Consider the following 23,472-nt stretch of genomic DNA (forward strand, 5'->3'; position numbering starts at 1 on the left):
ATTGGTTCTCCACCCCTAACCTAATCCTTTTCTTATTTTAATTGAAAAATAATTATCATTTTTCTTTTAGGTACAATTTGGTTTCACTTTCATTGGGTAGCTGCTTATTTAAATGTCGAAATCGGAAGTAGTCCAATTTAAACTTCATGTTAAATAATGGCATAATTTCTTCGTCTTATTATTTAACAGGTTTCGTATTCGGTTGCTATGAACTGACCATTTTCTTGACAAGCCCGCCGTTTGGCAAATACGTAAGATTCCATCTTACGTTTTTGGCGAGGAAAAAACGCCAATAGCAATAATTTTTGCCCAATAGCAAATCCATGCCACATAGCAAAGAGGGAGAACTCCAAGAATGCTTTTTCCCTCTGGACTTCGAACCTAATGACATCAAAGCAAGTAAAATATAGAAAGCTTGGAAAATAATAATAATAATTACTGGAGTTAGACTGTGTTGTTCTTCATTTTTTTTCAGTAATTTTTAATCGTCAGGGCTTCGGTGGGCGGAAGTGTGATCAGTGCCGCACCAATTATTGGGGTAATCCATCTGACAACTCGTGCCGGCCTTGCAACTGCGATCCGCAGGGATCCTCCACACAGCAAGTTGACGAATTGATGAACCAAATTGACGAATTCCTTGAAGAATCTGGTGCAAGTCCGGCCGACATACGATCGTTGGCTACTGATGTTTTGTCTAATGGTATTTCGTTACGACCCGAACAGATCACTGACCTAGCACGACGCATTAACGACACTATCTCTTCCCTGACCAACATTGTCGCCATTCTGTCCGAGACGTCTGGTGATTTGGCTTCAGCAAAAGCACTCAAAGATCGTGCCGACACCGCCAAAGCCCATGCCCAGGGAATTCTGACTGTTGTTCAGCAAGTGCTCGACTCTTTTGCTGCCGCTAAAGCCGCACAAGACAAGGCAGAAGAAGCTATTCAAACGGCTGATAAGGAAAAGGCTTTATTTCGCCTACTGTCTCATAAATTTATGATATCTTTTATGTTTCCTCACGTCATCTACTAGGATATTAGCGCAGCTGAATCGCATCTAAGTGAGACGGCCGACGCTCAAGCCAAAGCCATTGAATCAGTCCAGGAGGTCGAGGGACTGCGGGAAAGGTTACGTGAATTGCAGCGAAAGCTGATAAAGAACGAGCGAGATGTTAAAGAAGCGACCCGCGAGTCTGACGTGGCTGCATCGTTAGCTACCCGCGCCGGACAAGGCGCATCAGAGTTGGACACGGCTTATCAGCGAGCCCTGCGGGCTTTGGAAGAGAAAACGGCAAGAAGTGGTGACGCTCGTGAACGCTCCGACCGTCTTCAAGATAAGGCTAATCGGCTGACGGCAAGCGTGTTTGCCAAAGTTCAAGAACTTAAAGGTATGTTTGTATTAACTTGACTCCGTTTGGTGCGGTTAAAGTATAGATAACGTTTGTTCTGAATTTTTTTTTTCTGCCCCTATGTTTAGAAATGGAGGATGAATACTTGTTGCATGAGCGTCGGTTGACAGACCTTTCTGAGCAAGTTATGGCCATGAATGTGCGCATGACCGACTACTTGCAAGTCATTAGCGACCGCTCGGAGTTCTACCGCACCTGCCAAAAGTAGAAAGTTAGAAACCTGATAGCATCGAAACTCCCATTGCCGCTGGTCCTCCGGACAGTTGCATTGCCCTCTCCAACCGAGCATCTGTCAACAGTCCATCATTTATTTTTATTTTATTTTTATTTTTTTCTACGTTATCCCAAACCTACCGAATTCAGTTGACAGCCTATAGCAGTCTCCTCCCTCTACTTGCATTTGATGTACATTTGGTCGAGAAACAATATCAATTACCGTGAATCTCCCCCCCCCCTTCACTTAAAAAGGTGCATTCTTGGAAACTGCAGCGTGCCAAATTTGTTTTCTTCAAGCTTTCCCATTGTTTTCTTTTCATCTTTTTCCATATGATCTTGTGTGACTAGGCCGTTTCAAAACGGGTTTACTATAATCTCTTCGGATTCTTTTTACAGACAAAATCTTGTGCCTTCAAAAAAATTTCTTAACAAAAATTTAACGACATGATGTAATGGTCGCTTCTTTTATCCAAACTATACTCCCAAACTCATTCCACATTCTCATTGCTTTGATCCTTCTTCTCCCCTTCCACCGAAACAGTGTTCACCCTAAGACATCACTTAACTATTATTGTTTAAGACTGTGGAGTGATAAAACAATAAAAGTGACATTACGTACCAGAGACATGGTCTGGAAATCGTCAACGCCTTTCATCTGTATTGGAAATGTACACAACAAGCATAAACAACGACTTCAAATTCGCATACGCCACAAATACATGCCGGCCACGCAAAGGCAGAGCACAGTGCAATAACTGAAGAGGAGTACAACGGAAGCCATCGGCGTCATGTGAATCGTATCATACGTCACATTGACTAGCCCCGTCAGAAAATTAGCCAGTAGGAAGAAAGCCAGACCGTTATAATTAATAAATCTCAGGAGGTAAGGCTCACGGAAAACGGGTAATGATGAGGTGTCGGCCGTATTTTTAATTTCTTGCTGTATGTCGAATGTCACTAGCAGCAAATCGACCAGCAAGTATGTTTCCATTATTATCAAGTTGTAAGTCAACTTCCAAAGGGAAAATGTGTGTACAAGTTAAGATTTATTGTGAAAGAACAATGTATGCAAATCTCACCATCCACAAGCAGAATGACGTGTTGGCTAACCTTCGAGAAGGTATACCTAATAGGGACTCACAGCAGAATACATAAAGATGACAGGCCAACTGATGAAGTGAAAATTGTGAAATATACAATCAAATATGAATGAAGAATAAAGTTGATTTATTCACTACTCAATATTTAGTTTTTGGCTATGGGTTACAATGTAACTATCTCTTTGGTGGAATTTCTGTTGATGACAGAATCCAACAATGGTATAGTTTTCATTTCTACTTCTTTGATTTTGTAAATTTTTCTTAGCTCCTCTTCATCACACATTCCAAAATTACTTTGTACGGGATTTGCCAATTCCCCTTTAGCTTGAGAACATACAAGTACCATATCTTATTTGATCGTCGTTCTTCTCGTCGTTGTTTCTAACAATGGCATGAGATTAACCAGCTCATTTTTTTTTTAAACGAAAGTTGATTGATCAGTCGCCGTGGTTTCTACCAAAGGCATAAGGTTAAACTAACAACACTACAAGCAGCTCTATAGAATTAAATAATAAAGAACGAAGAAGAGAGAATGAGAAAGTGGTGTGTGTATGGTAAGATTTTTCAAGCGCGGTCAACTCGGTGTGTTTTTTTTAATACGGCCACAGCATCTTTTATTGGCCCTCATTCATTCTACTATGCACAGTGTGTTGTATATACACATGCTTGGTGGCTTTCTGTCACCCTAGCAACGGTAGGCAGAGAAAAGGTTGACGGAAACTGGAAGAAAAGAAAAAGAAGGAGACACAGTGGGTTATCTCTTATCTCTATATCTCTTTGTTTTCAAACTATTACGTAAATTCCTTGTTTTTTCTTTCGCTAGGATGCTTCGCCAATCCGTCCGAAGATTGGAATGAACTACATCCACACGCCTTCCATCTTTAATTTGATCAAAAATCTTGGTTGTAACGGTTGTGAACCGCAATAGTCACCCAATGTAATAAAAATCTCGTATAATAATCAGAACATACTGTTCCTCATCATGTGTGGGTCGGAGATTTTACAACTGAAAATGTTTTGGTTTGTTCACAATAGGAAGATCACTGCCATTCGCTTTCTACTGAAATCCGGAGGTAAAATCAATGGAGATGCTGATTTGGTTAGTTTGGGTGTCCGAGGTAATATCGACGTTGGCAATAACTCATCAACGGTGTTGGTGTGCAGAAAGCAGAATACATTGCGAAAGAATGCTCACGCTTCGTCATTCAAGGGACGAAATCATTTTCCACTATCGAAGTTAAAAACAATGTTACGATCAACACCGTCTATGACGTTCGCTAACATGACTTTTGTATTTCATTTTCTTTGTTTTAACTAGCAACGCGTTGCAATGTGATTTTAGGGCATGGTCGAAAATAATGATTCTACAGAAAAGCGAGAAAGAGCAGCATTTCCCCGGATGATTCGTGGGCGTTCACGTAGTATTTGTAGTATATAGTTTATTAATACATTCAAACCAAATTATTCGGGAAAAAAAAATGAAAATTAAACGGACCAGACTCCTTCAGTATTAAATCTACCGAGCCAATGTGTTAAGGTTTTGGGAGGGTGTAATTCAGAAAGGTAATTAAAGTTTGTTGAAAAGGGTTGCAGGGGTAGTAGACGCAAGTGACAACTCGTTCGAACACGTGAAAGTGCAACATAAATACCATGGTAAGTTAGTGAAGGTTTGAAAGGGCGTTGATTAATATCTAAAATCAACCGGTCACATGTTTGGCCTTGCATTTTATGGACAGTAATAGTAAAAGCCAAAACTACCGCATGTGCCTTCCCTTTAACTGTTAAATGGTTATTTTTCAAAGGAAAATGAATTTTGTGCTCCTCTGCCTGGGACTTCAGTTTCACCGGAATAACAACTTTATCTTTGAACAAAGATTTATGTTGAAATAAAACTGGGTCCAAAGTTTGAACCTCAACGTGTATATATGTGGGTGGAAATTTAAGGAAGATATCTGACCCATCGTTGTTCACCATCATTTCCATTACACTGTGCATATCTTCAAGTGGACTTAAAGTCAAAGAATGATAATTAACTGGGGTTCCATTTGAAAGTCCTAGAGAAGGATTAATATTTTGGGTAAGGTAACCTTTAAAAGTCAAAAGAAAATTAATTGACATACAAGCGGCTTATGTTTCTATCATTATATTACCAGGGGCACCAGCTACAAAACAACCCTTTAGTGCCGGTATGGTCTTGTAAATATGTTGATGGATGCTCGTCGTGATTGATGATGCCAAATCTCCAACTAAAGGAATTTCCCAAATGAATCTTGGCGTTTTTTTCTTCAAAGCCCAGCATTTTGATTGTGAGTTGTTGATTAATACACGTTCTTTATTGCTGGTGACAACAACAGGAGCCCATTGCCCCAAATTGTCTTCTTGAATGTCGTTGGTTGTCAAAATTTTTATTGAGGCAAGGTGTTCAGAATTTATGTAGCGACATCCAGGATCAGGCGTTCTCATGTGATTAAGCATTGCAGTGTGAATAGCGTCATCGGCAGCCCTCATTTGTTGTGAAAGCTCAAATTTCCTAAATTGGCTAAAAAGAAGAGCTCCTCTAGTTCTTGGACCAGGATCTCCATTTTCTATTTCTTTTCGGTCAACGAGAAGTTTCATAGTTGCACTATAGAGATTGAAAGGTTCGGAAACGGGTGGTAACTGATAAAAATCACCCATTAAAAGAACGGCGATTCCACCAGGAGATTCCGGTTTTCCCATTAGTTGTCGTAGACGGTTGTCAATGTGGCCAAGAGCTTCAGGAGAAATATATGATATTTCATCAATTACCAACAATATAAGCTTGGACGTGGTAAGACGTGAACGAAGTTGGTTTAATTTATCCGTTGACAAGTCTGGGACAAAAGTCGATTTCTTCAAGTCACTGATCGTAAAGTTGAAGTGATTGTGTATGGTTCTACCATTAGGTAGATTTCCCGGGTAGGAATTTTATCTAGGTCCAATGTTGTTGCCGATACAGAATCGGCCATTGGTTCAGGATCAGAATCGCACATCGGCCCGGGTCATTTCCAACTTGAGTCGCCAAACCTTGTCCATTTCTGCTATGCCAATATTACACATGTATTTTGGTAGAACACCGGCAAGCAGTGTTGATCCGGGATTAATTTATCAATATTGGCATAACAGAAATGGACAAGGTTTGGCGACTCAAGTTGGAAATTACCCGGGCCGATGTGCGATTCTGTTCTTCAGCCAATAACAGTGAAAAACAACATTGTATCAATGTTAAAAATTGAACACCTAACCAATGTTATAAATGTATTTTGGTAGAACATTGGCGAGCAGTGTTTATCCGGGATAATTTTATCAGTAGTGGCATAACAGAAATGGACAAGGTTTGGCGACTCAAGTTGGAAATGACCCAGGCCGATGTGCGATTTCGATATGCAGCCAATAATGGCGCAAAACAACATTGGACCAACATTCAACATTCCAACATCAAAAATTAAATAGTAGCCTAAAACAAAACAATAGCTTTATTCATCGTAATATAAAGTAAAGACAAACCTAGCCGGATTTGCCGGATTTGAACCCTAGACCACTGTACATCAAATTCATCTTTCAGACGCTTTATCCACTTAGCTATTTCTATACATATAAAGTAATATGTTTTCCGGAGTAATTCCGGAATTTGGTTAAAAACATAGAAAAAATTTCCCAGTGAAAACCAAAGTTAGTTTAAATTTAGTACGTGGTTACAGTTCTATTATTTTTACTGATTATAGATACTAATTTACACAACAATCATTTGATTTTCATGTTTAATCGTTAATTTAGACCAAACATTTCAAAAATACAAAAAAATATGTAATTAAAATAACAAATTTAAAAAGCACACCCGGGTAGGAAACAATACTGACCATTCTGTTTTCTTCATCCGATGTTGATTTTAGGTCGGTTCACATCGTAAATGCGTTATCAATTACATGAGATTGGTCCATGGTTGGAAAAATATTGGAATGTGGTTTTCCAAAAACCAAATCAATTCCATCCTGGGCCATTCTTAGAAAGTCGAGTTTTAACGATGCATGTATCCCGCTACTAAACCAATGTCGATACAATTTCGAACCTTTGCTGTTGTTCGATATCGACTAGCCAATAATAATCCAATGTCCAAAACCCAAATTTCAACGATTTATATATCCCAATATTTATCCAATGTCAATACAATTTCGAATTTTTTATGCTGTTCGATATCGAAATGCCAATAGTACCCCAAAGTCAGAAATTTAAGTTTAAACGATATATATATCCATATACTAATCCAATGTTGGTACAATTCCAAATTTTAGCTGCTGTTCGATATCGAAATGCCAATAGTACTCCAAAGTCAAAAACCCAAGTTCAAACGATATATATATCTATCTACTAATCCAATGTTGGTACAATTTCAAAATTTTGCTATTGTTCGATATCGAAATGCCAATAGTACCCCAAAGTCAGAAACCCAAGTTTAAACGATATATATATCCATATACTAATCCAATTTTGGCACAATTTCAAATTTTTGCTCTTGTTCGATATTGATTAGCCAACAGTAAACCAATGTCAGAAATCGATGTTTATCTCCCGATACTAATCTAATGTTGAAACAATTTCGAATTTTTGCTGTTGATCGATATCAATTTGACAATACTAAACCAAAATTAGGAAAAAAGATTAAATGATCTATATATTCCGATACTAATCCAATGTCGATACAATTTCGAATTTATGTTATTGTTTGATATATACCCGGGCAGGAAACAGCATTCGCCAAAATTAAGCCGATGTTCGTATAGGCTTGGATTGATGCACAAAAATACAAGCTTTCTATAGGCAAGCCAATGCTCGGCCAATGATGGAATTCTGCACCTATATCAGTTATCGAATGATGAGACTAGGTAACACTAACATCGTAGGACCTATGTTAAAAATTCCTCGCTAAAATTAAACCCGGTTCCAAAAACCAGTTCCAAAAACAGGGTTTTACCGTTCCCCGACTTCTACCCCAAAACTATACATATATACATACATACCAATAATATTATCGTTAAACAACAACAAAAATTCGTATCGCATCCACATTGGGTTGGTATCGTGGTATAAAGATCGTTTAATCTTGTTTGTCCAATATTGGCTTATAATTGGCTAATCGATATCGATCAAGAGCAAAAAATTGAAATTATACCAACATTGGATTAGTATATGGATAAATAAATCGTTTAAACTTCGGTTTCTGACTTTGGGATACTATTGGCATTTCGATATCGAACAAGAGCAAAAATTTGAAATTGTACCAACATTGGATTTGTATATTGATATATAAATCATTTAAACTTGGGTTTTTGATTTTGAAATACTATTGACCTTTCGATATCGAACAAGAGCAAAAATTTAAAATTGTACCAACATTGGATTTGTATATGGATTTATATATTGTTTAAACTTGGGTTTCTAACTTTGGGGTACTATTGGCATTTCAATATCGAACAAGAGCAACAATTTGAAATTATACCAACATTGGATTTGTACATGGATATATATATCGTCTAAACTTGGGTTTCTGACTTTAGGGTACTATTGTAAGTTATTTATATTTTAACTTACTTTTTCATTGTCGTTTCTAGTAAAGTTTATTTCAGTAGCACAAAAAATTGGGGAACAACTCTTTAGGAACTGATTTGTGAAAAGTGACTCTCGCTATTTTCTATAGAACAAAAGTTTTTATACGGGTTTCATGAAGGTCGAACTACAAGAAAATTAAGTTGAAACGTTTGAAGGGTAAATCAGTCTGTAAAACGTCTAAGGAAGAAATTACATAGAAAAGAGGGGCGTATAGAAAATTAATGTTACGTAAGAATAAAGGGTAGGAAAAATAATGAAAATAATAAAGAATAAATTGTTTTGGTTCTTTACATAGCTATCCGGTTCCAAAAGATTGCGTCTCGCAATCAATCAAGGTCAAATTTGGAACGGAATAGAAAGTGAGACAAAACAAAACAAGAAAACAACATTAATTAATTCAACAGAACAGCTGCTTCTCGATGCGCTTGTCTTAGCGCGTCCCGGTGGAATTTGTTCCGTGGAGGCTCTCTTTGTAGAAAAGGGGCTGATGGGGCAAAAAGTTCCGGGGCGGGTTGTTGAACAGAGGCGGGTAAGTTTACAATAGTAATGGGCGGGGATGGATTTGAGGGGTTTAATAACGCGGGGTGGCCTACTTCTATATCATTATCAGATGTTTTGGTGAAGCAAGTGAAAGGGTTACAAGTACTTAGAAAAGAACAACAAGGTATGTATCTTGCAATAAGGGAACCTACTCCACAAAAATGAAAGAAAAAGAATCCGATAAATCCCATCCCTAGAAGACTACAAATGCTACTTGACCAACTAAGAATCTTAGACGACAGGGAAACGTTCTTTTCTTTTTGGAGTGAGGAAAGAAGAGTGCTCATGTGAAAAGGATTTCCAAGGTCGATGCTATGTTCTTCTTTAGCAGCAGCAATTATCTCGGCGATTGCAGCTGCGGTGCTCATCGGGTGGGGGTTAGCGCGGGGTGTAAACTAAGTGCGAGTAGCTTATCAATTTCATACGGCAAAGTGTTGATCAAACTATGTCCTTGGATTATTACACCGGGGACGATTGGATGCCAAGAACTGTTTTTGTAGAAATGTGCTCGACCGTTGATGTTGACGAAATTTTTGTGCCAGTAACAGGGGGTGTAAGGCGTCAGTTCCCATCCTTCAGTGTCTAAAGTGTAGTCGCCGAGTTTAGGTTGAGGACCACAGCTTGTGATTTCAGTGGTGATCGTTGAATTTTTTGGGGAGCATTGATAGACGCTGATCGATTCACCAGTGGCTATCAATTTGCTACATGTGGGTAAATTAAGGTAACTGGCAGCAAGCCATCCACTGTGTTGTGCGGTGGCGATAGCAGTTTTGTGTGCCAGCACTCGATTTTCACATTGCAGAGCTCGAATCTCTCGAGCCACTCCATTTATTCCATCGGTAGTTCGGTCTCGTGCGTATTGAGAATTTGCTGCTCCGCTGATTTCAGCCCGGATAATGTCAGCAATTTTTTCGATGTCTTCTTCCAGTGGTTTACTCGGATGAGCGTTGGTATCAGTTAAAGAATGTAAACGTAAAATAACTTTGTCCATTCCGATTACTTGTTTGTAACTTTTTTCGGATGAATTACAATATTCTTTGTTAGTTGTATTGTAAACAAAGTCAAGTTGTTGTTCGACGTCACGAATTCTTTCTATTTCACTGTTGTTAGTCAGGTAACGTTGAGCGATACCTGTTTCCACAAGCCTTAGTTTGCACTGTTGAACTTCTCTTAACGATTCTTTCCAGACAATGGTCACTAGGTTGTGAGAAACGGATCCGTTGATCCCTCCCGGTATATCGCCAATGGGTGAACTTATCGTACAGTTAGCGCACTCAGTTTCTAAAGTAACTTCTTCTAATCGACAGTTGATCAGCTGATCACCTGTGACTTGAAGCCAGCTACCCTGCACGTTTGGAATACGTTCGAACGACCACTTATTGTTTCCTAAGTAGTCCATGCTTTTGCCATGGCACAATCGGGAATCACGCATTTTTTCACATTCATGTGCATTGACTTCTATTGGCACTCTTGATTGACTTGGAGTTTGCCAACCCCAGAAGTCAGTATAGATGTGTTTCTTTTCCAGCCATATGGTACACGAATGGCCAACAAAACGGGTAATTTGGGGAAGAGTAGAATAGACATCATAATATACTGGAATAGCGGGAAGGGGGCTTATTTGATAATCACAGTCATCGCTAGTGAATTTTAGGAACCCTTTTGGCTGAGCAGCCGTACAATTACAAATAGTGATGTTAAGAGCATGGAGGCGACAGAAAAACGGTATGATGAGGAGGGGTAGAAGACATAATCTATGAGAAAAGTAATTTAAAAATCAATTTCAGGGATCCATTCTATGAATTATTAAGATAACTAATACAAAGTTTTTTTAGAATTTAAACACGGTCTTAAAGCTAGTTAAAGTGATTCGAACGTAATGAACAAAAAAATTACAGCAATACAATTTCATAATTTTACAACTGGCTTTAAAAGATTTCGAGGACGTAACCCGAGGCGACGCTCTGGTTGTATGGGTAAGGTTGACGTCTCTGGAATCGGTTTGGAAGGTAAGGAAATTGTTGGTGAACTTATCATTACATTTGGAGTAGGAGGAATTGTGGGTGGGGGTCTTATCAAATTTTGAGTAGGAGTTTCTTTTTCAGAAGGAATTTGTTCTAACTCAGATTGAAGGTTTGTTTCTAGGGGTAGAGGAAAAGTTTCGAGTTCATCTACGGTTTCTTGTACGAATTTTTCGGCTTGTTTCTCAATTCTTACATCAAAAAAGTCGACACCTGGTTCGTCTTTCCAGATCATTGACTCAAATAGGGGTTTTATTCGATTCACATGTACAAGCTGAGTTTGTTTTCCTACGTCTTGTTGTATTTCCACAGTACTATTGTTGCTTACTTTCAAAATTCTAAAAGGGCCTATAAAACGTGGAATGAGTTTTTTACTAATTCCCGCCAAGGGCGTTCGCATATCTAGTAAAACTTTATCTCCTACGTTAAATTTTTGCTCTTTTACGCGTTTATCGTACTGGGCTTTTTGTTGTTCACGAGCTTGGGAAAGATTGATTTTTACAAGCTGAAAGGCTTCGTGTAAGCGTTTCATAATTTGACTTTTATAGTCTGAGGGAGTTACTATTACTGGGGGAAGAGGACGGAGGAATTGATCAATCGGCATGACTGGATCACGACCGTGATTTAGAAAATATGGAGTCTCAAGTGTTGACGAGTGGACAGAATTATTATAAGCGAAAACAACGGGGCCTAAAATATCCTCCCACCGCTCGAATCCATTCTCCAAATATTTCCTTATCATTTCAACAACAGTTTTGTTGAATCGCTCTGTTTGCCCATTAGTCTGAGGGTGATACGCAGTTGTTTTCATGCGTTTAATGTTTAAAGCTCTACAAAGCGCAGAAAATAATTCAGAAGTAAAATTACTGCCTCGATCTGTAATTATTGCTTTCGGGGGACCATGATGTAAAATAATTCGTTCTACTAAGGCTTTACTAGTACTGAGGGCGGTACAGTTAGTAAGAGGAATGACTTCTATCCATTTAGAAAAGTAATCCGTGATTACTAATATATAATTGTTTCCTTGAAGTGAATGCGGTTTGATTGGACCTAGGAAATCTAAGCCCAATACTTCAAAAGGTCTTGTAGCGAGGTCTAACGGGTTGAGATAGGCTTTCGTACTGTGCACTCGACGTCCCAGCGCACAAGGTTCACAAGAAGTGCAATATTCCTTAACATCCCGTAACATGGTAGGCCAATAGTATTTGTCCCTTAGACGAAAGAATGTTCGCCTAGTTGCCATATGTCCTGACAATGGGGAATCATGATATTCTTGTAAAAGTTGCTTTCTCAGAGAAAGTGGAACAACCACTTGACACTGTTCAAAGTTTCTTCTTTTCACTGACGTAGGTTCGTAGTGTTTACATAAAAGACCATTTTCTACAAAGAAATAATCTATTTCTCCGACCCAAGAAGGCATCGGGCCATCTTCTTTTTCCAAGGTTCATTTTGTTCCAAAAACGTAACGATTGCTTTGCACAGAGAATCTTTCTGTTGTTCTTGACACATTACGTTGTTGTCTGCAGGAATGGCAGATATTAGATTCATCGGTATTCTAGAAAGAAAATCAGCATTTTCGTGTACTCGACCTGGTCGGTACTTAACACTGAACTTCATATTAGATAACAAGATCGCCCATCTACCTAGTCGCCCTGTTTCGTCTTTAAAAGTCTGCAACCACTGAAGAGGCCTGTGATCACTTACAATAACAAAAGGTTGATCTTGTAAGTAATGTCGGAAACGTTTTATCCCAAACACTACTGCTGCAGCCTCTTTTTCTATTGTCGAATACTTGATTTCCCCTTTATTAAGATGTTTGCTTGCATAGGCTATAGGTTGGTCCTTTCCGTCTTTCATCTGAGAAAGGACGGCTCCTAAGCCATAGTTACTTGCGTCCGTGTAAATCAGAAATTCCTTTGAAAAATCCGGATATATCAAGATAGGTTCTGATATTAAACATTGTCGCAAGTACTCAAAAGCTGCAATTTCATCTGTTTTCCAAGTTACACTATCAGTAGGTTTTCCTTTGGTCTGTGATAACAAGGGGTGGGCGACGGTAGAGAAATTTTTTACAAATCGTCTGTAGTAACTGGCTAGTCCCAAAAAAGATTGTAATTCTTTTACTGTACCAGGTCTTTTGTAATTAACAAGGATTTCAATTTTAGCAGGGTCTGGTTTTATTCCTTCAGCCGTGATTACGTGTCCAAGATAGGAAACGGATTGCGCTAAAAATTCACATTTTGACAATTTCATTTTTAGGTGCGCGTTTTCTAAGAGGGAAAAAACAGTCTTCAAATTGCTAAAATGCTCTTCAATTGTTCTTGAAAAAATTATTATGTCGTCAAGATAAACGAGACAAATTTTTCCAATAACTCTTCGTAAAACTGAATTCATCAGTCTTTGAAACGTTCCCGGGGCGTTGGTTAAACCAAACGCCAAACGATTCCATTCGTACAAATTGTCATCGACTATGAAGGCTGTTTTTTCTTTGGATTCCTCCTCGAGCTCAATTTGCCAATATCCGGAGGCAAGATCTAATGTGGAAAAATACCTCTGTCCCACAAGTAAATCTAAAACGTCGTCAATACGAGGTAAAGGGAAAGAATCTTTTTTGTAATTGCATTTAATTTTCTAAAATCTATACACAAACGGACATCTCCTGTTTTCTTACTTACTAATACTATCGGGGCTGCCCACGGAGACATCGAATAACGAATTATTTTATTTTTCATCAGTTCATCAATGATATTTTTAGCTATCTCTTTTTGTTTTGGAGACGTGCGATATGCCCTTTGACGAATAGGACCTTGTCCTTGTGTGTCAATGACATGTTTTACTAAAGTAGTATGGCCTAACTCACTTGTTTTAAAAGCAAAACTGTTATAATTATTTATTATTAATCTACGCAAATTCTCTTTGTTTTCCTCATCTATGTCTGGAAGAGCCGACTCAACGGCTGCTGTGTTGATTGGACCTGAAGCTACGCTAATTGAAGCCATTGTTTCAACTGGCTTTCTTGAAGGTCTGGAAATATGAAAGGTTCCTAACACTGTAAGGCGAGGTAGAAATATGGTTTTATCTGTTCCATTAACAGCCACCACACGGAGCGAACGATTTGGTGTCGTAGAGATGTAGGGTTCCAAGCTAAGCCCGGAGGGAATATTACAGCATCTAACAAAATGACAAGTATTGAGAGGGTTGAAAGGGTGAGTTTCCTCTTCTCTAGTCTCTAGGAGACTAGTGGAATTTGGAGGAATTCTCAAAGATTTGCTAATCACAAAGGGATTTTCTGTTTCCTGGAAGTGATCAATTTCCGGAACTCGGTAGATGGACTGTTGTTTTCCGTTATAGATAAACTGATGTTTCCAAAGTGCATCGCGCCCTAGAACGCAATCTTCAACAATTCCATTTACGACTATGAATTTCTGCCTAAGTGCTTGGCGTGGCGTTTCTTCTGCCACAAAAAAGTTAACGGTAATTGTGCCTTCCGTGACGAGGCGCCTGTCATTTATGCTGAAAAGATCCACATCTACCTCTTTAGTGAAATTAATTAATTCCTTTCCTTCTTTAAGCTTATGAAAAAATGTGCTGCTAATAACGCTTCTCTCGGCTCCAGTGTCAAACAGCGCTTTTACAACAGAATTTCCTATTTTTATTCTTATCCTAGGAACTGTAGATTTTACTGCTAAACTATTTATATGATGTCGGGGCTTTTTCTTAGTTCCACCGAGGGGCCCAACGCTTACATCGGTAGTTTTTAGTTTCCCCTTTCTTCAAACAAAGGAAGTTTTTTCCCATTTCCGTCATAACCCTCTGGAGGAGTGGGTTTCAAATTTTTTATCTGGGGACAAAAGTTTGCTCGGTGTCCAATTTCTTTACAACGAAAACATTTATCATTAGCTTGACTCTCCCTTGCTTTACAATTGTTTATTGAGTGATAACCCCAATCGTTGTGAAAATCACAAAAATATAAATCCCCTGTTTTATTGATTGGAGGGTTTAACTGTGGTGAGCGCTGTGAAAAACTCACGTTTCTCCTGGTGGATAATTGTCTTTGCATTTTCTCCATGTTTTCTTCTAAATGTTTTTGGTGAGTGTTTGATTCCACCTGGGAACTAAGGCGATCTAAAGCTTCCTTTACTTTAGTAAATTCTCTATTAGGTTCGACGTATTTGGCCTGAAAAGCATTTAGTCTGGATCTAACTTGGGCTTCTTCTACTGCCATGGCCGTCATTTCAGCTTTTTCTATGAGTTTTTCAAAAGTTGCGAATTCTTTATACTTAAGTCTGGTCTGGACGTCGAAAGACAGCCCTTCCAGAAATCTGTCCATCATAATTTGTTCTCTGGAAAAAGCTGTTGCTTTATCTATCGTGGATTTTATAGGATACGCTAAGTGGAAGGCCTTGCGTATACGATTCGCATAACGTCTCATATTCTCTTCGGGTTCCCGTTGCATATTATGAAATTCAACGCTTTGTTTAGATCTGGTCTCTGTAGAGTGGAAAAGTTTAATTAAACGCTCCTTTACTCTGTCGTAAATTTGCGCGCTAATTGGGTTTTCAAGTTTAAAGTTATCAAACTCATCAGCCGCTTCACCATACAATTTGGAGCGTAGTAAGATAATTTTTCTTGACTCCTCAAAATCGCCTAAAACCAGTACTGATTCTAGATGTGCAAGCCAGTCATCAAAGCGACCGGAGCGTTCACGGTCTACGTAAATTCCGACGTTACTAAATAACGTCATTGCTTGGCTTTGTTGTAACTTTTTATTTTTATCGATGGCGTTAGAAATAAAATTGTTTGTGTTTCCTATACTGTTTACTTTTGACGGACACATTACTAAGGGATTCATTTTAGGAATGGAGCTGGTAACTGAGTACTTTGGAGTTGCTCCGTTATTACTTTGCTTATTGTACATGCTTGGGATTTTTACACTTTGTCCACTTAACGCAAGTGGTTGTGTATGCAAAGGAGTTGAGGTAAGATATGAAGGCTGAGAGCTAGTTCTAAAAACAGGCTGTCCATTAGGCTTCGTTTTCTGAGAGGAATTAATGCAACGTTTAGTATTCGTTAGAACGTGTTGCACAATACAATCAGCTGCTTTAGAAGCATCCTCATAATCCATTCCGGATTCCATCAAACGGCTCAATTCTTTTACGTATATTTTAATGGGCATGTCTTGGTTTGTTTCTTCTGAAGGTTTATTTTGCGTGATTTTGTTTGACTGCTCAACGATCGACGCTGGAGTAAAGGAGACTTTCCGACTTTGTAGTCCTTGATACGGTAAATAGTTACACGGAGTGGACGCTAACTGTGATTGAGGAATTTGAGTATTCATACTTGACTGTGAATGAGTAACCGTCGGACAAGTGATTGTTGTGGTACTAGGGGTCGATTTAGGACAATCTAAAGGAATCTGATCGCCTTGCGTGTGGATTTCCGCTCTTACAATTTTGATAGGTACGCAGTTTTTTGAACTTTCTTCCTCAGTTTCGAGTGTTACTAAAGATTGGGGCACTAAGTCTGATTCTGACCTATTTTGTTGTTCTCCTGAATGCACTGATTCATACTCTGAATCAGTACTTTCGTAGTATGTTTTTAGACCACAGTGCTTAAAGAGTTCTATTGGTGTCAAAATTGTGGGTTCGGTTAAGAGTAATGCTCTTAAGGCTGTTCCTACTTCTTTGTTTGTTAACTCAATTTTTTTTCACTTCGAAGTAAATACTGCAATTCAAAAATAAGATCGTCAACAGGAATTTCCGTTATTCTCGTATTTCCGTATTGCTGATAAAACCATGCCCGATCTTGGTTCTCTTCATTTACTAGTTCTAGGTTTTGGAAATCTAAAGAGATATCTTCTGTGTTTTCTACCCTATCTGTTGTTTTTTCAAGGTCCGTAATTGCCCGAGCCTGTTCTAGAAGTTGATTATATGATAACAATTCTCTTGTCTCCTCGCCTATCAGGGGTTCGACTACGGTTTCGTCTTGTGATGATACTTGCATATTAAGTACTTCGTTCCACTGATCATCATTTCTCAATTCTTTAATTTCATTGGAATCAAGAATATCAATATCGGATTGATGTGGGCTATCACTATCTAGTTCGACACCTAGATTTTCGTTATTTCTCAAAATTGACGTCGACCCGCCTCCTGATCGTAAGGGAGTGAACCTTTCACGTACTGATCGAACAAATCTTTGTATTAGTGGCCCTTTTCTTACAGATCTTCTTTCTAAAGTGGTTTCTAAACCGCTATCCTCATTTGCCCTCATCTTTTATAACGAACTAATTCCTAACAAAGCATGTTCTTTTATAACTATGAAAAGTTATCCAGAAATTCAACCAAATAGGAAGCCAAAAAACGGAGAGAAGGTAATAAGTAACACTTATTACCATAAAAATTTAAAACAAACAAAAAAAAAAAAAAAAAAAAACACACGCTATTCAGCTTAACACTAAAGCCGAGTTCGACTCCGCTGCCACCAAATGTAAAACCCCTACTTACTTCATCTTTAAGTAAATAGCTTTTACTCGATTAAGGGAAGCTGCGGACTTCGTTCGATGGTATATTCCCGTAAAATGTTAACATGATTCAAACAAGTCGATGAATGTTTCAAACGATTGGAGGCATACATACAGGCCGTAGCCGTATAGCCAGCGTCAAGCACAACAAAGACACAAATAAGACAAGTTTAAACGGGGAACGAGCAAGCCAGTAGCAGGTCGAATAAACGACCTGACACTTGACTCGCGAAGGGGTGAATCAACACTAGACTGGGTGAACAGCCCAGCGTTGACTAACGAAGAATTACAACTGATGGGGTTTTATACGACAAACAAAGTCAACGCGATCACCAACGCAAGGTGAGCGTAATGAAAGGATGGAAAGAAAAATGACTTGTTTCCAGGAATAAGAGGGAGGATATTTTTCCAAGAAAGAGTGAGCGGATGCATTCCTTACATACCTTGGGGAAATGGGAGATTGCGTCCCGCAATCTAGCAAAACAAGACAATGACTGAAATTGGAACAGTGAGAAATGAAAGCTGATGGGAAACATCGATAAACGGAGCGTTCCAGAGCGTTCCAGCGAACGTAACTGTAAATAAAAATAAAAAGTGATAGCGAGTAGAATGTCAGCTCTTGGTTGTTCTTTCAGTGGCTCGATCTCTTGAACGTAAGGTAAATGAAGGCCCAGCAATGAATTCCGGTCGATAGAACTTCGTGGTTGGGATCGATGGTGATGATGATCCCATCGCTGCCACCAATATGTAAAACCCCACTTACTTCATCTTTAAGTAAATAGCTTTTACTCGATTAAGGGAAGCTGCGGACTTCGTTCGATGGTATATTCCCGTAAAATGTTAACATGATTCAAACAAGTCGATGAATGTTTCAAACGATTGGAGGCATACATACAGGCCGTAGCCGTATAGCCAGCGTCAAGCACAACAAAGACACAAATAAGACAAGTTTAAACGGGGAACGAGCAAGCCAGTAGCAGGTCGAATAAACGACCTGACACTTGACTCGCGAAGGGGTGAATCAACACTAGACTGGGTGAACAGCCCAGCGTTGACTAACGAAGAATTACAACTGATGGGGTTTTATACGACAAACAAAGTCAACGCGATCACCAACGCAAGGTGAGCGTAATGAAAGGATGGAAAGAAAAATGACTTGTTTCCAGGAATAAGAGGGAGGATATTTTTCCAAGAAAGAGTGAGCGGATGCATTCCTTACACTATTGGCATTTCGATATCGAACAAAAGCAAAATTTTTAAATTGTACCAACATTGGATAAGTATATGGATATATATATCGTTTAAACTTGAATTTCTGACTTTGGGGCACCATTGGCATTTCGATATCGAACAGCATCAAAAATTTGAAATTGTATTGACATTGGATAAATATTGGGATATATACATCGTTGAAATTTGGGTTTCGGACATTAGATTATTATTGGCTAGTCGATATCGAACAACAGCAAAGGCTCGAAATTGTATCGGCATTGGTTTAGTAGCGGGATACATGCATCGTTAAAACTCAACTTTCTAAGAATGGTCCAGGATGGAATTGAGTTGGTTTTTGAAAAACCACATTCCAATATATTTCCAACCATGGACCAATCTCATGTAACTTATAACGCATTTCCGATGTGAACCGACCTAAAATCAACATCGGATTAAGAATGGTCAGTATTGTTTCCTACCCGGGTTTGCTGCTGCAATACCAGTAAAAGCAACGCACATTATGCTGTATTCCATTTCCATTTCTTGTGCAGCATTGTTTATGCAGCGAGTCAAAAATGATTTTCCCGTTCCCGGTCCGCCATGAACAAGAATATGTATAGGATTCTGAATTTCATATCCATGCATATCTGCTTCGGGTTTTGCCTAGACAATTATTATGAAACGTTAAGCGGGTTAATTTCAGGAAGTAACTAAGAGATCGCATGTAGTTAGTGGTAGCATCGGGCAATTTATCGTGGAATAACTAAAACTGAAAAACTAATACCTAAGCTACCATTCCAACTTGAGATAAATAGTAGAAAAAGGTACATTCAAACATACCTGAAAATATGTTTTGCAGCAATCAAAAACCAATTTTTGACCCCTGTTCAATTGGTTTTCATCGACCACGTTATACTCATTGATGATGTTTCTTGGTTGATCTGAGGTTATTACATCATCACTCACTTGTAGCGTCACGTCATCATTGTTTTCATTTTCCTGTGGGCGAAATATCCGAAATTAATAATCTTTCAATATATATACTGTACGTTAGAATCACATTACTATCCAGGTATTTAAGTCCATTCAATTTCATGAACATTTGTGGCAGACCATTTTTTTAAATCTCCATAAATTTATGAGAAATCAAAATATGTAAAGAATTCATAAAATTCCATAAATTTCTGACCACAATTAAATGCTGTACGAAAGAGAGTGGACATTTCATTACTTTCATTCATTGTTTTAGATTTTCTTACCTGAAAGTTGGAACTCAAGTTTTTTAGAATTTCAGCAATATCTGGTTCTATCTCTGGAAATGCATGAATCACCCGTTGTGCTTCAATCAAATTAAGTTGAGGTACCAAATATCCACACTCTATACCTCCATGAATTTTTTCAAGAACCGCCTCGGTTGCTTGTAGATATTGATTTTCTTTATAATTTAAATGACTCATTTGGTCATCAGCAGCAGCTTCAGAGCATAGCAAATCAATAGCTAATTGAGCTGTTTCACTCGACAAGGTTTCATCCTCAAGAATAGGTTCCTCACTGGGTTCAAAGCTTCCAATTGGTGTCGAAGAATCAGGTACCCCCCATATAGTAGCTGATCTTTTACGAACTTTTGAACTGCAGCTCTTTCGGTACTGCTCGTACGAAAACCATGACTCATATTCAAGATCCAGTGTAACCGAACGACATCAATAATTGAAGATCCATTGCCATCAATCCCATTTTCAAGCTCTTTGATGAATTTGCAAAATTCGTACCACGTTAGAGATCCTGGAAGGGTACCATTTCCATTATCGTACCTTAAATTTTGAAAAAAAATAGATATTTGAATAGTATTTTGCCTTATAACCAATAAAGCATCAATAAAATTATACCTCCACGGACGAAATAATATTTAAAAATAACGAGCAAATAACCTTGCTTGCTTTTTCCAGGCTTCAGTAAGTTTAGCTGGTTTTATCGGTGGTGGCTTCGGGATATATTTCGGAATCGGCACCTTCATCTTGGATCGGAGGCGGATTTGATGCGTGGCATAAAGCGGGTGTGTTGTAGCAAAATTAAAATAGCCATTAGATGGACGTCCAACACTTCGGCTTTGATCATTTAACTAATAATAAATTATTGAATTGTGGGGATATGAAAAAGGTTTTAAAAAAAATTAATATTTAATCTACCTCTTGATAAAACTGATTATCTTCAACTGAGTCCTCGGGACTCAAAGTGATGATTGGTACGGCTACTGACTTTTTTTTCGGAACTACATCGACAATGGAAGCAAACTGATAAAGATTGTAATCGTGGAGTTCTGGTCCCCGGTGAGAGTAGTGAATATGCTGTGGTACAGCAATTTTTCCAGTTATTCCAGTGTAAATGACTGCAGTTGAATGGTCTTCGTTATGATCACTGTTTTCTTCACTTGGTGTAAACACTTGAGGTTCACTTTCTTCGGCAAAAAGGACATCTAAATCATTCATTTCACCATTACCTGAATTAGTTGTTTTATCAGAACTAGCCAACTCCTCGTCATCACTCGGCTCCTCTTCTTCAAATTCATCTCCAGGCAAATTTTCAAACTCTTGAGCATTATCAATTGAAATTATTGAAGCGGCGTAATCAGGGTGCTCTTCCGCAAACTTAAAAGCTTCGTGAACATAAACTTTAAAAAAAGAGCAAGACGTAAATTCGGCCGGTCCACCTAAGAAATAACATTTTTCAAAATGGAAAAAAGAGCGCTCAATTTTGAAATTACCTAAAATAGCAAGCGAAGCAAATGACGAAGAAACTTCGATAGTGCTACTGATTTGATTGGTAACTTGGTTCAGAAGTTGCATAGCCGTCCGTTTATCAGTTCCGCTATCTTCTGCCACAGACGGATAGTTTTCAATTGTTCGTCTTGCGTGATGGATAAGGCTGATGCTATGCGTAATTTCAGTAGGAGGCTTTGTCACATATTTAAGGAGATAAAGCAATGTACTTTTCGCTTGTTCTTCACTTCCTAAAATGCTAACATTTGTGTTGCAACCAAGCATCGCCGAAATTGTTTCGTTGTATTCAACGATTAGTCCATTCCTATTTACCAAAACCTGGTTCAGTAGTTCTTTTTGTTCTTGGCGGAGTTGATTGAATTTCGTTAACAGAATTTCAGGAAGATATGTATCAGCTAAACGAAAAAGAACATTTTTTAAATTAGTATTTTTAGCTTGGTTTACAACCGAAAACATAAGCAATATTTATTACTGCATAGAATCTAGCTGGTTGCGAAATCGATACCGATAGTAGCGTCGCTAGCGATATTCCCATAGCGAGACTTCGTCTGTCGTTACAGTTTTTGCTGTTTACGAACCTAAGTAACGCTAGCAGCGATACTGTCGGTATCGACTCCGTTATCGGTATTAACAGCCCTAACAACCATGCAAAAATCAATGCCAAATGACGAAAATAAATAATTACCCGAAATGAAAATAAAATATGAAAATAGAGGATGTACGAACTTGAATTTCCATATTGGATTGGAGGGAAGGAACGACGCATTAATTCCCACATGATGAGCCTTTTGTCTCTTAATGGAATCGGGATTCTTGAAATATTTCTGCTTCGTTGCGAGTCAATTTTGGGGGGTTGAACTACTTCAAGTAATTTATAGCTTCGATGTCCGTTACTGTTTTCAGCAGGCACAATTTGAGTACACATCGTACTCTTAACCATTGTTTGCGCACGACGCATTCTACAGCCAATTTTTCCAAATTTTCCAACGTGACAGGTATGCGAATGACTATGACAGTTGCAAATAACTACAGTTTTCTGGACATCTTGGTTGAATTTTTCCGGGTTACGTAAAGGATGATGTGCTTTTAAGAGCGAAGGTTTAATTGGCATTACTCCGTTGAATTTGTCGATTAACTGTTCTACGTGGACTGCCAAATCTACTTCAGCCTTAAACATCTCATCGATTGCTTTGGCAACGGTACATAAGAGTTCTGGATAGATGGCTGAATTTTGAAGGAGCTGGCATGGCAAACTTCCCCAATAAACTACATGTAAATGTAGCGAACCTCTGGCCTGTTCTTCTACACATCCAAATGAGGCAATCGGAACACCAAAAACTCCAGAACTTCTGCTCGGTAATGGCACTGTCTTTTTGGAAGAATGCTCTGTTGGGGTCCCAAGCAGAGTGGTAAAAACCGTTTCCGTTAAAAGTCTAAAGATTTCGGCAGCAGCAAGAGGTCCTTTTGCCAAAAGAAATCGTAAATGGTGAGGAGTGATAGGTATTTCTTGAAAAACTGCAACATTATTTTGAATTGCTTCTGATAAGCCGGTTCCATCAGCAGGGAAATTATTGTTATCTTTCTGAGGTAATGAGAGTCTGATATTTAAGGTGCCATTTACATCATCTGGAGCGTAAGTAAAAAATATACTAGGAAGTCCAAACATGTAACGCATTCCAATTAGGTTTGATAAAGAAGCTGCTCGTTGACTTGAAGTGAATGGAATTCTTTTAGTGCACGACTTGATGTGTACGTTTAATTTGTTTAATAACTTCAAAGAAGAAGTTGATTTAGGATGGTTAGGTTAGGTTAGGTTAGGTTAGGTTAGGTTTATTATCATCATTCTTTCAACTGATCAATAAACGCTGGATCATTAACCCACTTGGAAAAAGTGTCAAACGATATTGGATTGCACTTTACCCTGGAAGCGATTACGCGAGAAGCTGCGTGACGTTGAAGCTGGTCGAATAGAACAAAGATGAGACGAATACATGATGAAAAACTTCTGGTAAATTGAAACATCATGTGTCTCACGTAAGATGAAGACACA

General features: G+C 38.5%; 4 protein-coding genes across 4 annotated transcripts; 1 reads left to right on the plus strand and 3 right to left on the minus strand.

Moving 5' to 3' along the window:
- Positions 1-615: 615 nt before the first annotated feature.
- LOC123477420 (myosin-7B-like) lies at positions 616-1,841 on the plus strand. The gene is made up of 3 exons (XM_045180753.1): positions 616-966; positions 1,033-1,387; positions 1,477-1,841. Exons 1-3 carry the CDS (start codon positions 616-618, stop codon positions 1,614-1,616), a joined length of 846 nt encoding a protein of 281 aa, XP_045036688.1. The 3' UTR covers positions 1,617-1,841.
- A 2,741-nt stretch (positions 1,842-4,582) lies between these two features.
- Positions 4,583-5,670, minus strand: LOC123477421 (the record flags this gene model as incomplete). The annotated part of the gene is made up of 3 exons (XM_045180754.1): positions 4,583-4,586; positions 4,682-4,811; positions 4,875-5,670. Coding segments are annotated over 3 exons (930 nt in total), but the record flags the coding sequence as incomplete, so codon positions are not given.
- Positions 5,671-9,179: 3,509 nt separating this feature from the next.
- LOC123477412 lies at positions 9,180-10,417 on the minus strand (the record flags this gene model as incomplete). Its single annotated transcript, XM_045180746.1, is given in 2 exon segments — positions 9,180-9,265; positions 9,268-10,417. Coding segments are annotated over 2 exon segments (1,236 nt in total), but the record flags the coding sequence as incomplete, so codon positions are not given.
- A 4,292-nt stretch (positions 10,418-14,709) lies between these two features.
- Positions 14,710-15,693, minus strand: LOC123477411 (the record flags this gene model as incomplete). Its single annotated transcript, XM_045180745.1, has 1 exon — positions 14,710-15,693. A coding segment is annotated over exon 1 (945 nt), but the record flags the coding sequence as incomplete, so codon positions are not given.
- Positions 15,694-23,472: the final 7,779 nt, after the last annotated feature.

This window comes from Daphnia magna, unplaced genomic scaffold (genome assembly GCF_020631705.1).
Source record: "Daphnia magna isolate NIES unplaced genomic scaffold, ASM2063170v1.1 Dm_contigs021, whole genome shotgun sequence".
NCBI classification, from domain to species: domain Eukaryota; kingdom Metazoa; phylum Arthropoda; class Branchiopoda; order Diplostraca; family Daphniidae; genus Daphnia; species Daphnia magna.

What these genes read in the sequence shown, in the direction of transcription:
- LOC123477420 (XM_045180753.1), top strand. Translation starts at nt 616, where the DNA reads ATGAACCAAATTGACGAATTCCTTGAAGAATCTGGTGCAAGTCCGGCC. An exon ending in AAACGGCTGATAAGGAAAAG is followed by an intron (nt 967 to 1,032) that starts GCTTTATTTCGC and finishes GTCATCTACTAG; the next exon opens with GATATTAGCGCAGCTGAATC. An exon ending in CAAAGTTCAAGAACTTAAAG is followed by an intron (nt 1,388 to 1,476) that starts GTATGTTTGTAT and finishes CCCTATGTTTAG; the next exon opens with AAATGGAGGATGAATACTTG.